This window comes from Phaethon lepturus, unplaced genomic scaffold (assembly GCF_000687285.1).
Source record: "Phaethon lepturus isolate BGI_N335 unplaced genomic scaffold, ASM68728v1 scaffold9938, whole genome shotgun sequence".
Lineage (NCBI taxonomy): Eukaryota > Metazoa > Chordata > Aves > Phaethontiformes > Phaethontidae > Phaethon > Phaethon lepturus.
Window position 1 is genome coordinate 82,573 of NW_010558273.1, and position 15,948 is coordinate 98,520.

At 39.0% G+C, this 15,948-nt stretch overlaps 1 protein-coding gene across 1 annotated transcript in view; it reads left to right on the forward strand.

Annotated features, from left to right (window-relative positions):
• The window catches only part of ANO3 (anoctamin 3), a gene marked incomplete at its 3' end in the record, with an annotated part of 97,723 nt that overhangs the window by 51,893 nt on the left and 29,882 nt on the right, over nucleotides 1-15,948 (forward strand). Inside the window, exons 10-15 of the mRNA XM_010293004.1 lie at nucleotides 1,628-1,759; nucleotides 3,136-3,242; nucleotides 4,649-4,704; nucleotides 7,151-7,272; nucleotides 8,500-8,616; nucleotides 14,374-14,470. Of these exons, the coding sequence (XP_010291306.1) occupies nucleotides 1,628-1,759; nucleotides 3,136-3,242; nucleotides 4,649-4,704; nucleotides 7,151-7,272; nucleotides 8,500-8,616; nucleotides 14,374-14,470 (631 nt within the window). The remainder of the gene's footprint in view (nucleotides 1-1,627; nucleotides 1,760-3,135; nucleotides 3,243-4,648; nucleotides 4,705-7,150; nucleotides 7,273-8,499; nucleotides 8,617-14,373; nucleotides 14,471-15,948) is intronic.

Below are 15,948 nucleotides of genomic sequence, written 5' to 3' on the forward strand. Positions count from 1 at the left end.
ACGATGAAGAAAATAAAGTGAAAACCACTTAAATGCACTACGTATAAGTTTGTAGCAAGAGAACTTCCACTGGAACCAATAATCAGCTCACACAGTAAGGTATTATTTGAGCAAAGGAGGCACTTAAGGGATGCACCTGCCTGGGAACTGCGTTCTGGGTTTCAGCTCTATGAACACAGTTGTGTTCTTTGGCTGATAATGCTTAGTGTCAAACAGAGTGGAGTCCCTCAAGTGCGGTACCGCTTGCGTACAGAGTGAGCACCAACACCTTGGCAATATATAGCAAGAAGAAAATTTTGAGAATCTTAAATGTAAAATTCTGGTCCCACGTTTGGCTTAGATTTCTGTCTGACGCTGCGTCAAGTAGGGGTAGAACTTTTTGCTGATGTTGATAACAAGAGGTACATTTTCACAAAGGTCACTTTGCCTGAGAGCCACTTACTGGGTCATCACTTACTACTCTGAGGTATGAAATGGGTAGCTGTGCTACTGCTTAGCACAGGCAATTAAGTATTCACCTCGATTAAAAAATCTGATACTTAGCTTTACACTTTTTGTGGATATGCAATATATATGCCTTATATCATGCATACATGTTCACTGAGTAAGGCCCAAATCCCACTGAAAAAAAGATTATGTAGGGAACGTTTTTCTAAAATTTAGGCTTTTTCTGGCTCTTTGATACGCTTACGGTATCATAATACAGCACTCCTTTAATACGAGACCTACTCCTTAAATACCCGTATTTCATTGCAAGTTGAATATGAAAAACACATCGGTCAGCAAGGAGTGCAAAATTGAAGTGATAAGGAGATAACTTTATCATTTGCTTGAAAATTAACTGCACTTCACTAGATTCACCCCTGTATAAACCATGTCCTGAGACACTATTTAGGCAAGCTGCTAATAGAAGAAAACCCTTTATGTTGCCAGTATATAATCTAACCTGGAATACGAAAAATTATGTTTTGCTTGTCTTTTCTAGTGTCAATTTTTAGGAAACTGCAGGAAGCCATACCTAGGGCTTTCGTCTAAATCGTATATAACCATATCTGTATAATGTATCCTTTATTTGATGTTTAGGTATACTGTGCTGTAAAGCAATATCAGCCCTTGGATTTTGAGGAAGATTTTGCAGGGGAAGGCTTTATTGAAATCAGAAGACCTTAAAAATTTCGTGCTGAGCAGTCTCGTATTTACTTTCAAATTCTATGAATTTCAGTGTCCGAGTTGCCAGACAAGGGAGGGATGAGGAGTTACACTTGCCTTTTCCCGTGGAGCTAGAGAAAGTAATTAAGATACGTTCTTGAGTAAAGCATGAGCATTCACAGTTCTGCCAGATGCACCACCTTGGAAAGTTATTTTCCCCAGACTCAACACTCCAGTTCCATCTCAAACCGTAATCCCACTAATTTGAAGATAAGTTGTGCTCAAGTAAAGTGTGCAAGACAGATCGCAAGAAATAGCGTTAATTTTGCTCTTTAACTCGTTATTTTCGTTTAGTTACTTAATGTGGAAATTTCCTGCTTTCATCCCACTTCTAGTATGATGTCACTAAATATGCAATGTTGGAGATCAAAATAACAAGGAGGTGAGAAGGTGTAAATCTGGTTTCTTATTGCCTCAGTTTGCAGAGGAATATGAGAGAACTGAAGAGCTGGTTGCCCAGAAATCCAATGAAGCTTGATAAGGAGGCCCTGCCTGATCTGGAGGAAACAGATTGCTACACGGCACCCTTTAGCCGCGCACGCATACACCAGTAAGTGCTGGAACGGGAAAGGCAGTGCCAGAGACCACAAGGATTTTTTCATTTTCTCACTTCTAAGCAAGTGCCATAGAGGCAGCCATTAACAGATGGTCATTGGCAAATACCCAGTATCATATTTGACGTTTTCGATGGGTTTTCTCTTAAAGGCAGAATCTACTCTCTGTTACTTGCTCTTGGATGGTCATTCAGAAGTATAGGCAGAAATTTGACTGAAAAATGAACGCTGCCTTTTTGGTTTAGAAGCTTTTCTTTCCACTACATTACAAAATGCAAATACTTGCTCAAGTTTGCTTTGTTAATTACATATTTTATTTAGGCAAAACCTGAGACAGGTGTTGAAATTGGGGACACCTGGAGGCAAGCTAAATCCAGTGATTATTTTATTCTTTCTTATCAGATCTTTTGTCTCTGAAAGTATAAATATATATATACACACACGAAATCAAAACTGTATGTATTCAAATCAGCATGTTCATGGTGATGTAGTTAAACTGTGCCACAAATTTGTTCAGGACCCAAAATGTTAGATTTTAAAATTTTGGCTGTTTATTCACTTTTAAAATATTTTGTGATAATTCTTGTAGGAGAGAAAAGTTCATTTAAAGTACAAGTATAAATTAGGCTAAATAAGTGGGGTTTTTTTCTCCTCAGTAAAGAAGCTATGTGGTAGTGGACTGACTTTACCCTGGAAAGGCAGTAATTGCATTATAATCTCTTTTTTTTTTTCCCCCAGTAGCTGACTATAGTGCATTGGATCAATCACCTGGTTTTGGTGTTACTTCTCAACCTGCTCAGCTGACGTTGTCGACTGTAATAGTGTCACTTTTGGCACAGCTGAGTAGGCAAAAGCTCCTGCATGTCAGATTTCTGGCGTCCAGAATCCAGAGCCATCTGGGAAATAATGCTTTATTTGGCTCTATCCCAGGATTCTCTGAGGGAAAGTGCTTGTGGAGCTGCCCCTCAAGCATCTGGTGCATGGAGATAACTTTTTTTTCCTAAATAGTAGGTTTGGTAGTTCCATGACACAGACATCTGCCAACTCATAAGTAACTTGAATTTGAGAAGAACCACTGCTTCTGAAGCTCTTTTATTTTTTAATTAATTATATCCAGAACAGAAATTATCTGTATAGTAGGATATATTCGAATTTACCTTTAGTTACTTTGTTTTCCCAACCGTAATCTGTGATGATGATAAATTTATTGGACCTGAGAAGGTGCTCTAGGGATGTAAAATCTTATATCTTGTGCAGTAACCGAGGAGGATAAAGATTCAGTAAATCACTGTAAGCAGAAAACACTTGAGCAGCAATGTTTCAACACCCATGCATTGTTTTGAATATTAAAAGACATTCATTATTTTAATAGTTTTACAATAAACAACAAAGACAGCTTCTTCAGCAATTCCACAAGAAGTAGAATCGTGCATCACATGCTACAGAGAACTAAGTATGAAGATGGAAAATCCAAAATGGGTGAGAATGCTGTATTTTTTTCCTACCTGAAGCTATAAAAATTTTGTATCTTTACTTGCCTGAAAAAGGATCATTTGAGTAAACTCAACTAATTTTGCCGCTCTTTGAAATCTTCTTATTTGCTCGATAACAAAGTTGAGGGAATGTCACATGAATTATTTTCTTAATAACTCAGTGAAAAATGACAGTATTTTCACCTAATTACTCATTCCTTAAAATGAAGTGGAGACATTATGATAACTTTACGTGATCAAGAGCCACGATAAAGATAATATATACCTCAGGAAACTGTTGAGTGTTTTTAAGGACTGGTCCTAGTAGTTCTGCTACTACCCAGCAGTTCCAGTCCAGCAGGGTCAATGTGAGCTACACTTAACTTATTTGAGGTCTCCGTGCAACTCAGAGACAGTAGACCTGAAGACCAAATTCGGTTTATATCAACACTCCTGTTACAGTGTTATTTTTTAGAAGGTCCAACTATTCATTTTCATTTACAATGAACAGGGGATGTATGTATGATTTCCTGTTTTCTTTGCAGGAATTAAATTAATAATTAAATATATATAGACATACTCACGAACATAATAGAAATTACGGAAAGTTGTTACCTGAGTTTCTGAAGAAAAGCAGTAGTAAGAAAAACATAGAAAGCAAGGGTTTAAACTTAATGCCTTTGAAGTTGATGATGGCAAATTTCATTACGAGGTTAGTTTGGCATAATTTGTATATTTGAATGGACAAATCTGAAATCATATTTATTTCTCAGGGAAACTCTTGGCCATGGGTGTGCTATTACAGGCTCTGGGATCTTTTTATCATAATTATTAATTGTTACTTGTTATTTATTTCTGATAATATGCTTTGATAGTACAACAAATCTGTTTTTAGGAAGGCTCTGGGAACCGATCCAAAATGCTGTAGCCAATATGGTGCAGAGCACTGCTCCAACACAACTCCTTCAGCTGGCTTGTATTTAAAAATAACAACAGGTTAGCTTTTAGCTGTGCAGGGGTTCTGCTGCCTCAAGGGGTGTCTGTCCATACCTCCCTCTGTGTACGTCAGATCATCTCGTCACCCGTAAACTCTGTGTCCTGTGCCCTGATGAATACAACGTGAAGGTAACTATCTTCTCACGCTTGATCTGGCACGAGCACCCAACCCTGAGAGGAAAGTTGCAGACGTTGGCCCTCAGAAAGTTGCTGTAGTTTGACAGAGCCAGAAATTTCGAGGGATCGACACGCCCTTCGCAAACAGTTGGTGGGGTTATCGATTCTTGTCATGTTTCGCAGCATCCTGAGCATCTAATGCTAAGTTACATTCTCAATATCTAACTTGAAAATTCGTACTGCTTGAAATTAAATGTGTATAAAACCCTGATACCAGAACTACTGCTTTTTTCTTTGTAGGTATTAATAGATTACTAAATAATGGAACGTATGAAGCAGCTTTTCCACCACATGAGGTAACCTGCTTGATTTTGTATTTGCATTTACATTTAAATTAAAGTTTGCACTAATGTTTTGAGATCCAACTTTATTTTTAATTTTGTCCTGCAAACTTGTGATTTCACTATTGTAATGTGTTGAGACTTTTTTTTTTATTTATAGTTCTGACTTTAATATTGCTTTTAAAATTTTTCTTACATAATGTATTACAATAACCTCCTGGAGCATTTTCTTGCTGAACTAGAATACTATAATTCTTTTTTTAGTCTTATGAACCGGACATTGCCTGTGGAGTTCTTAATGAGAATATCGGTTGTTGCAAATTGTTCCAGTTGTTCTATTAAATTATTTTTGCCTGCCACCTACAAAATGTTCTGTTTTTCTAATAGCTTGTGCGCTTGATCCCCATTAGGGAGACTGGTTAATTCTTTCCCGTTTAGCCTCTTCTGAATAGTTCTGGATAACTTCCACTTGCCAATATCTTTTTCAGTAGGCTAAAGTCTACTGAAGACTCTAAACCTGTGAAGTAAAGGAAAAACTTGCATTTGACTTCAGAGGGTTTTCAGACAATCTGTGTGTCTTGAAAAGAAAGCAGCAAGGCACATGTCCTCAGCCATTTCCAGTGCCCAGCAGCAGCGTGGTAACTGCGGCTGCGAGCTCTGTGGTTGCTCGGGCTGAATATTGTGACTTGGTCTCGTGTTTCAAAACACTGACCTGTGCTTTACAAATGGCTGAGAGTAATTTTTTTGTATAGTGTTAATAATTAAATACTGGGAATATAGAGAAGGAGTGTTTTCGATAAATAATTGAACATCACTTTTAACACTTCAGCTGTGCATTGCTGACTTCAGGGAAAAGCTTGTGAAGTACCAGAAAAACTTGTGAAGCTTTCTCTGGCTGGCAAAGCATGCTGTGATATCCATTTTATGTATATGTTCCTCCATTATGGCATAAACTACTGTTTCAAAGTTTCCATTAAGGTTAATGAAGTCATATTTTTAAGCCACTCTTACCTTAATTGCTGCTTGACTGGGGCTAGTGGTTGAACACTCTCAATTTTTATTTTTATTTTTTTAATTTTTTCTTTATCACACAAGCAAATGAGTGAAAAATTAGTCCCAGTGGGTATGCTGAGACTTGAACTCTGTTATGGATAAACAGTGCAAAAAGAAGCAGGGGGAGAAAAAAAAAAAAATAAAAGCAATACTGGGTAGTGCTTTATGCACTGCAGTCGTTCATCCACGTGACTGTGAGAATAAGTTACAGAATCATAGAATAGTTTGGGTTGGAAGGGACCTTTAAAGATCAGCTAGTCCAACCCCTCCACAATGAGCAGTGAAAATTGATGTTCTGTTCCTAGGTGTTGCAAAGGTCTCACTGTTGACATTTTTGGTGCGCTGCTTTGGGCTGCAATGAGAAATGACTCAATGGACTCTTTGCTCTGTTTAGCTCTGGTTTTAATTCATTCTTAAACCAGAGGGTCAGCAGATTGCAACAAGTAAATAGTGTTCTTTCAATTGCGGGGAATGCTCAAGATTTCAAATAAATGATAAAAATCTAATGGCTGAGTTACATGGATCTACCAGGGTCCAAAACGTGTCTGATTGCTAACTCTGAAGGACGGCTCTGGGGAGTTCTGCTCTCCTCCCAAGAAACGATTTGGCTCACTTGCAGTTATTTGATGAAGGATTTTCTTTACCATAACTGAGTGGTGGGGTCTTTTGGAGGGAGATGGTTCAACTAAAGGACATGTCCTGCTTCAGAATTGGAGTACAGTTACACATATGAGAGATTCTGCTTAGGATAGTTCTAGCAAATCTGTGTGTCATCTTTCAACTGCTGAGCACGAGGCTATTCTTTCAGGAGGTCGGGCAGTCTGGAAGGACTCCTTTTGGGTCAGACTGACTGCGCTTTGCTTCTAATGCCTCTGAGAGTCCTGTGTAGCTTCAAAATGATGCCAGTTCTCTTGTTTCCATCATCTTAGAAAATATGTAGCACAGAAAGACTGTTTTTCTATATTTTTAAACAGGAGTCAAATGAAGTCATAGAAAATGTCTAGGAGAGGAGAACCGAGCTGACATACCAGAAACTTCTAAAATTTTATAGGAGAGAAAAAGATGCCACAAATATCTCATGAAAAATTTTGAAAAATTGAAATAGGTAAAAGCATACAAATAAGCACATATTAGTGAAATAGAGAGACTATCCTTGAAGCCATATAAACAGATGAGTAGTGTTTTATATTCTTGTACTAATATGGTTCTATCATTAATTCTTAGGGAAACTGCCCATTTCAGAACATATGTAACCGTGTCTCTTCTGTCAGGCTTACGTGTTAGCTCCAGATGACCTCTTTATTAAAAATATTGAACACCTCATTTAAAATTCTATCCAAATACCTATGAAATTTGTGTATTTTCCATAATGCCAAGTAATATACTTTTATTTCCTTATGTTTTTCAGGGAAGCCACAAAAGCAGACATCCCATCAAAACACACGGAGCTCAGAATCACAGACACCTCTTATATGAGCGCTGGGCACGGTGGGGAATGTGGTACAAATACCAGCCTCTCGATTTAATCAGGTATTAGTACTTTGAAGAGTAGCTTCTTGCTGTGATAAAATCAACCTGGAAACAGTGTATTAACCATACTGGTAAATTCCTTGTCCTTATGCTTTCTTGTAAAATTTAGCTATTCAATATCATCAGGTAAGACCGAAATTCTTTAAGTTGCTTCTTTTGCATGGTCTTTTGTGCAGGCCTGGTAATTTCAAGTGAGGCTGCATAAAAGGCACGTAGATCCAGTTGCTTGACAATTTGCATTGAGAAACTTAGAATACAAACCCGTGAAGTGGTCTGCTGATCAGAGGCACTTGCCCCTCATGAGAGCACCTTCGAAAGCAAACAGGTTACCTCCACAGACACTCAGTTACCAGATCCAGTGGAGGGAAAATGCAGCCTAATTGTTACGTTTCCGCATGGGTTTAGATAAACCGTCTATATATCTGATAATTAATGTCATAGAGTACCAAATGTAAAGCAGAGAAATAATGTAATTGAAGTTAAATAATTGTGACGTTTGGGTTTCATACTTTCGTCATCTTTGACTTTGAATACAATAATTCATTTTTCCTTGCTGCCAGTTTTTAATCCTGATCTGACAGTCATAACTCATCATTGTGCCCAGTATTGTTCCACTGAAGGCTGTGGAGCTGAGCGAGTGCCATGGGACAATTCTGTGCTGATCAAAATCCGTGACTGACTTTGTGATCGCTGCTGCTTCATCTCTTCCAGCAACTGATAGCCAAGTTTTGAAGAATTAAAGCACAATCTTCAACTTGTGTTTTCAATCCATTGTTTTCTCTAATAATAGTTTGAAATACATCATATTACGTGTTTATCTATCCTAAATGCTTTTTATAACGGAATACATAGGTCATACCAACTTACTTTATCCCTTTCCAGAGATTGTGTGTGTATATCTGTCTCTGTGTGTGCAAATAAAATGTCCTACATTTAATAATGTTGAAACTAGTACATCTACTTAGTCATTGCAAGGACATGAAAATTACAGAGCACTTCAGTTATATACTTAGAAAATATAATAGAAAAAATACCTGGTAAGTCTGTTGTTTACGTCACTAGAATGTTATGCTAGCCTGAAATGAAACGTTTTGGTAAACAGACAATAATTTTACTAAGAACTTGTAACGGTAGTTCCTCATTAGAATTATTCTACTACTGTGAGGATAGATAGAGGTCATCATATGTTTTAACTTTAAACAATGTATGTGTTTCTTTTTCATGTAGGCGATATTTTGGTGAAAAAATTGGACTGTATTTTGCCTGGTTGGGGTGGTATACTGGAATGCTTATTCCTGCTATTTTCCTCTATGGATTATTTACAATGGATTCCAGCCAAGTAAGGTAAAATCTCATTTTAAAACATAATAGCCTGTTGAAAATTAAGAACAGCGTGGCACAACTTAAATCATGATTATACTTATAAATGCTTTCCAGGTATGGTAATCACGTAAAAATAACCAAACAGAACACTGTGCTCTTCAATCAAGTGTATCCACTTTGTGTATCTGTTTTGCATCAAGCTGGAGGCACACCATTCACAGTAGATGCTCTTACCACTGCATTGCAGTGATTCCCGTTCTGTAAGGAAAAACAGCAAGTACCGATTCTGATGTTGTAGGTACTGCAACGGTTGCCATTCTAGTCAAGGCTATAGGATGATAAGTCAGGCTTACTCCCTCTTTACCTCCGTCTTGTCTATAACTTCCAGAAGTCCAGTACAGTTGCTGAACTTCAAGTTACTTTTGTCTATGCCTTTTTTTTCTCGCAGTGGTAATAGTGGCAAAGTTTGAGTCTTAACAAAATTCTTAACTATGTCAGTGTAAACTACAGCCAGGAGACCCAGCTTCCGGGAAATTACGAGCACATGAGATGAAGATAGTTTCCAAGTTTCCCACTTGTGATTTTGCTCTGAGAGGGGTTTATGTCAATTTAGAAATAGTAGTGAAGGTGCTCGAGTTAAGTGCCGACTGTATTTTTAGGAACTGTTTCAGGGGAAGCACCCTTATTACAAAGTTTTCCATTAGATGTCATCAGACACAACAGTATCAGTGCTCTTACAATTACCAGTGTTGCTCCGAGCAGTTTGGATGCTTAGGCTGTAAGTATAATCGGAGTCAGGATTTCATAGGAAGTGTTGTTTCTTGGGCTTTGAGCAGGACTATTTTATGTTTTCTTTGTGGAATTGTCTTTATCTTGTATTTCACAGTGAGTTGTTATATTCTGCAGTGCTGTAATTAAGGCTTTTGTAAGCTTGGCTTGCTTTTGTACAGCAAATTCCTGAGAGACTTTACAACTTCAAACTGCATTAAAAGCAGTAAATGTATCAGCCAGGAAACTATGCTGACTTTAGGATGTTGTTCTCTGTGCTAGGATTGTTTTGCACTATAAATGTCCATAAAATGCAACAGCTATAAAGTAGAGGATCAGCCTCTTCTTAGAACACAGGTACTAGGACTGTTGAACTGGGAAGCTTGTATTCTTCACATGTACAATGGCACGGTTTCAACAAGGGGAAAGCAAAGTGCCATAATCTACTGTTATCAGGGTATAGCTTAATATTTTAGGCACTCCTTGTGGAAGAAAAAGATGTGGCACTGACATTCCCCAAGAGAAAGAACAGAATTTCGAAGAATTGAATTTTTTCAAATTGTCAGCTAGTATGTGCTTCTATACGTTTCATACGCTTCTCCCAAGAAGACTTGGAGATACAACTGCTGCTTAGTTCTTTTAACAGACTTAACAGCTATCTTGCTTGCAGAAGGTTGCAGGGTATAAATCACAGGAGGGTAGAGGTAGGCTAGCTTTCATGTTTTCCTGTCCCGAGTTTTTCCCCTTGGCTGCTGTTGAGCAGCTGCAGATGAACATGCAGATTTTTGTTTGTCCCCCCGTGGAGGTCCCATCCTGAGGTGCCTCAGTGTCATGCTGTGCTAGGCAGAGCCCATCAGGGGCTCGGGACTCTACTCCAGAAGCAAGAACCCGAAAGTTTGGTGATTCACCATTTAAGCCCTAGATGCCTACAAGGAGAGGGGCGTATTTACGTATTTGTTACAGCTACCATTAGCCAGTGTTCATTCCCGAATACTGACAGAGCGTGGGTTAGTGCAGAAGCGCCAGCCGTGTGCTCTGTGGCAGCCCCGAAACATCTGCAGTCTGGATGTGTTAACTCTGGGCAGAAGGTCCCCGCTGCCTTTGGTGTGAATCTGTTCGGTCCCTCTGGTTAATCGTGATACGATACTGTCGTACCAATGCGTTGCTGTGATGGAGTTAGTACAGCCTGCTGTGAGACATGGGTTCAAAAACAGAGCTTAACTAACTCAAGCTGGTGGTGACTGGCCTGATAAAACATATGTAGATGTTTTCTGCATCACCTTGTGTACTTAATTAATTCTAGTGGTCAATGATAACAGATGCTGCTCCTTGCCATGTTTGCTTACTTAGCCTGGAAGGGCTTAGTGAGGGTTAGACAGAAACCTCCTACCTAGAGCAGACCGGAGTCATCCATAGCAGGCAGGCAGACTGTACAACCTAAATGTTCTTATTCTTACCATATTCTGGGACTGTGAGATTATTTATCTAGTGTTTCTGCAGTTTTAAAATACATCATTTGATTTTGAGCACTACAGCTACTGCAGTATGCAAGCGCGACGTTCAGCAGCCGTCAGGAAGAAACGGAGTCGGTTACGTTATTCTGACAAAATCTAAACTCAGGAAACCCAGCGGCAATTAGGAATTTAAGCCTTGTGCCAGGGCATTATGGCAATGTCATAACTGCCACATTGCCCCAGATTCAGTATTACTCAGTGTGCTACACCCTATTAATGCCTGTTACTGGGAATCAGTGGATGTTAGGAAGTGTTGACTTACAGGATGATAAATTCTGTCAAAAAAAAAATACTGTTCCTCTGTCATGTGTACCACAAAATTTGAACTTGCTGACAGATCAAATTATTTTTGCGGAAGCGTGCGGTGATGCCCCTTCACTGCTGAGGCGCAGGGAGCTGCCGTGAGCCCTGCTCTAGTGGCTGCAGGCAGATAACGATGGTTTTCTTCTTCCACTGAGGTCCAGCGCAGTTTCGGCAGAGAAGGAATAAGAAAATATATGTACATTGCCACAGAGCCAAACTTTGTTTGCAATGCCAGCCACAGGTGTTGTGCAGCGGTAATTCGAGGGTTACGCAGAATGATGTCACACCTAAGACTAGTTTGTCTTGCTTACAAGTGCCTGCCTCTGCTCCGTGCCCGGGGTCTGTCCTGATACCGGGTGGCTCTTTTTACATATATATATTAAAAATTATATAAATATATATATATCTCTTGGCCTGCACTGGCACCCCATCTCAGCCTGGCACGAGGCCATCAGCCCCTGCGCCCTGTGTAAGGGAAAGATGCTCTGTATAGTTCATCTCGGGCTGCCACAAGCAAGCTGGAAATGGAGCATATTTGCTCCCTTTTGGTGGTACCCTTCCTTCTTTCCCAGGGCGAGTGTCCCTCTCACACTGCCTTTTACTCCTTGGCATAGTCTCTCTCTCCTTTCCTCAGTTACGGTTTTCGGGAAACAATAAACTTTCAGGTCTGACTGAATCATTCCATGATTCAAGTGTATTGTGCAGGGAGGAGGAAGGTGAAATAGGATGGGAAGTCAAAAATCTTGCACGCACACTGTGGTGTCAGGGACTAGACACTATCGTAAGCAAATATGCACGTATGTCCTGTGTTTAGAAAGAGCAGTTTCTCCATTCTTCACCGTTAAGAACATTTTTATTTCCTATCACAAAACAAGTACATAAGACACGCAGCGTTACTGAAAGCGTGTTGGAATGGAAGACGTTCTTTTTCTTGCATGGGTTTGGAATAAAGCTTAATAATATTGTGCTTGCCAGGAGCCAGCACCGAGGTCCGTCAGGGTACTGAAACTATGGTGTCGGCAGCTCGTTACAGGATTCAGTTGTGAGATGAAGGTAACCAAGAGGAAAATCCAGAGGATCTCTGCTGAAGAAACTCCACAGTAGCTTCTAGAGTATTTGGATTATAGTCATAGGACTCAGACATGCAGAAATAAAAACGCAGAACATGTTTCATTCTTGTTTCATACACTTTTAATTATATTGGGATCCATTTGCCCCGCCTGAGCTAAACTGGGGGAAGTGGGAAGTGGTTGTCATAGGAGAGGGCTGAAATAGTCCTTTAGAAGTGCCTTTGTCTGGGTTCTTTGCATTCAACCAATTCTGTGCCGTATCTATTACCTATCTTTATTCTCAAGTTAGATGTTAAGCTATTACATGTTGATTAATCTATGGAAAAATACATCTGATGGTTTTAAGAGTTTGTTTCTGATGGGTTTATACATATCATTAATTATCCCTGTTGTAAGTTTGTCCCTTCGTTGTCAGTCAAACGGAACGGCCAGGCACGAGCACAGCCTCGCTTGAGGTGGCTTTGCACCACGGGCTGTGGTCAGATTTCAGATGTGTAAGTGAGGACAGTACAAAGACGCTTACTTTGCTCTGTTATACTGAAGATTTGAATTGCGTGAGAGTTAACAGAGCGCCTGTCACGAGCACTTGTGTAAGAAACGTCATTGCCTTCGCCGAGTAGTGCTAACGCGTGTGACCTGTCGCTCTCAGTGTAATTTTGTGGAACTTCGTGTTATTAAAAGCAAACCAAGACTTTAAGTCAGGGTATAGAATCCAGAAAATCGAACATTTATAATGTTGAATTTAAATTCAAAGCACAGTACCGTTTGGCTTTATATTTGACAACGGTTTGTACTGTTGCCAAACCATTATAACATATTGTTGGTATATGATTTTCTGTGTTTGTTTGGATGAAAATGCAAGCAAGAAAATTCTCTCATGTGACACACAATAAGACTTCTGTTACTCTACCACTCCGAAATGACTATCTGTGCTCATTCTGACTTAAGGGTTACTTAGTGCAGTTTTTTTGTCAGGTCCACTTTATGTTGTAAGGTTTCAGTGAATTAGTGATTCGGATGTTACGTGAGGTATGACCAAACATTGTAAAAGTGACATCTGGGCAACCAGAATCTAATTTCTATTCACTGCTATGTCAGTCAGGATTTAATAGATGCGCTCATTTGGAAATAAGCGTAATCTTCCACACAGCATTAGCGCTGTAAATTCAGCTTTTATAAGGAGGAGAGTGGAAGCGCAATGTTTATTAAGACAAATCAGTAGAGATTTCCTGGCATTTGTTTATACTGCTTTTTTTCTAGTGTGTCATAGGATCATTCCAGGCATGTCAGCATTGCTAAAGGATAGGGAGGCGTGATTGATGAGCTGCTTTGGGCAGCTTACTCAATGCAGTTAAAATTTGCCTTAAAATTCATTTTTGCACTTCTGTTAATTCTGTTGTACCTTTGTCAAGACACTTAGGTACTACATTTTGAATGTGAATGGTCCTAATGAAGGCAGTGACTTCATTTCCCTGAATCCTAGCATCTTTAAGCAGTAGAATGTGGTTTGAAGATATTTTTCCCCAAAGTTAGGATATTAAAGTGGTTTTTTATTAGCCCTATACATAAGTTCTTCTGTAGGAAATAAGAATGCAAAGACTTGGAAATTCTTCTGCCAGAAATGCTGGTCAGTGGGTTTTTACATGTGACCAACCGATCTAAATATGCATGTGATTGTCCTGTGGAACAGACCTTCAGCTCATGTAAACTGGGATGAGTTGATTGAAATCAGTGTAGTTACACCAGCGATGTCCATCATCGTAAGGTTTGGTATCTTCTCTGTTGCTTAGACAAATATGCAGTAAATGAGTTGGCAGGTAGTGAACAACGTTCTGTTCTTCTGTTTGTGAAATTTGGGAATGGATGGGATATTCACAAGTGTGAGGAGGGCAGCATGATGCCCCAAAATATTGCATACAACTCTAGGGCCCATAGTTTTAAGGGTACTGATTTGGGAATAGGCTTTTCATGTCAAATGTTCCCTTTTAATTTATTTTGTTGAGCCACTTTTGTGGTGTAGGCATACTGTTAACAAATAGAGACCACGAACGGCGTAACCTCAGAAAGTCTTAAGAATGCTAAAAGCCTTTTCATAACCTTTCTTCTCCTGTCTTATACTAAAGCAAAGAGATCTGCGAGGCAAATGAAACCATCATGTGCCCTATGTGCGAACGCAATTGCACACTACAAAAACTCAATGAAAGCTGCATATACGCCAAGGTAATTACTGTCTTACTACTATCAAGATAATTTTTGTCTGAAGATCCACTTTCATTGTGTAACGGCTGCCCTTGTTTCAGCAAAGATTCCTGCAAAACATGTCGTTTCTCTACAGAGGTTTTTTCCAGCCTTTGTAATTCATGTTTCTAATAAGGAAACGCTCTGAAATGAGCAGAGATCATTCTAAAACTTGTTTTACGTTCTGGGAGCATGTCCTTCCTAAATCCTTATTATTTTCATCAAATTATGAAGTCCCCTGAGTAAAAAACTTTTCTTGGAAAGTTTTTCCTACTGTCCGCTATAATTGACTTCTTACTGTGTTTCCCTTGCTTACTTTGTAGTTGAATTTCTGCTCCTTCTAAAGGAATTTTCTAGAATAATGTGCCTGCGATGTGCTTTACTCTGTCAAACTAATGCAAAGATTTTACACGACTAAATATTTTGCTCCGAGAAGCTGTCCTTCAAACTTAAGTAATCACAAGCGCTCCTGTATGTGTACAGTGTTTTCAAGTGAGCAATTTATGTTGATGTGTGGTATGTTCATAATGCTGGAACAGCAACCTTGGCATTTTTCCTGGAATTCTTCAGTCCTTAAGATAAATCTTGCACAGAAGCCTATATGTATAAAATGTGATTGCGATTGTCTCTAGGCCATGGAGCTACAACAACGCTGCAGCAATGTGAAAGAGAAAGTCGATTTTGTGTTAGATTTTGAAATTTGGTATAGATAGGACCAATGCTGAGTAAAACTCGACCTTTTTTAAGTAAAACTCAACATTTCACATCTATCTGTGAAGGAAAATTCTAAAAACATTTGACATTTATAAAAATGGGTTTTATTTAGATCTTGCAAATTCAGTTTTCTATTTTGTAATGCCAAAATAAAAAAATGAAAAAGCTGTTTTGCAACAACTGAAATAAACACCATTGAAAGTGTCATACTTAAGGCAAAACTGGTTTTTGATTTTTAATAACTGCTATAACCTTATAGCGGAAAATGGCTTCATGAAATCTTTTCATAACTTTTTTTACTAATGTCTTATGTTTTTAAAACATGTACTGAAGGTAAGTGTTTTCTGAATTGATATAACATCATGCAAACTATACAACCCTTCCCAGAAGTGCCTCTCTTTAGAAGATGGCAGCTACCTCTTGCGCAGCCCACTGCAGTTTAACAGGAAATTAATACATTTAGCACTGTGGCATTCCTTTAGCTTTAGGTCCTGTTATTTTAAAATCCCTGGTTAATAAGAAGCAGGTTTTGTCTCTCATTTCCGTTTACACTGAAGTCCTTTGCTTAAATCATGCAAATTTCACATTTAGTGTCACAATGTGAATAATTTATTGCAGCAGAAAAAATGTGGCAGTCCATCCATACTGCCACGTCCCCTTGAAACGAACTCAGGTGACAACCAGGGAAGGCAAGCAGGAACCACTCGTATCCCGTCTTCGCAGGCACACTCTTCCTAAGTCTGCAA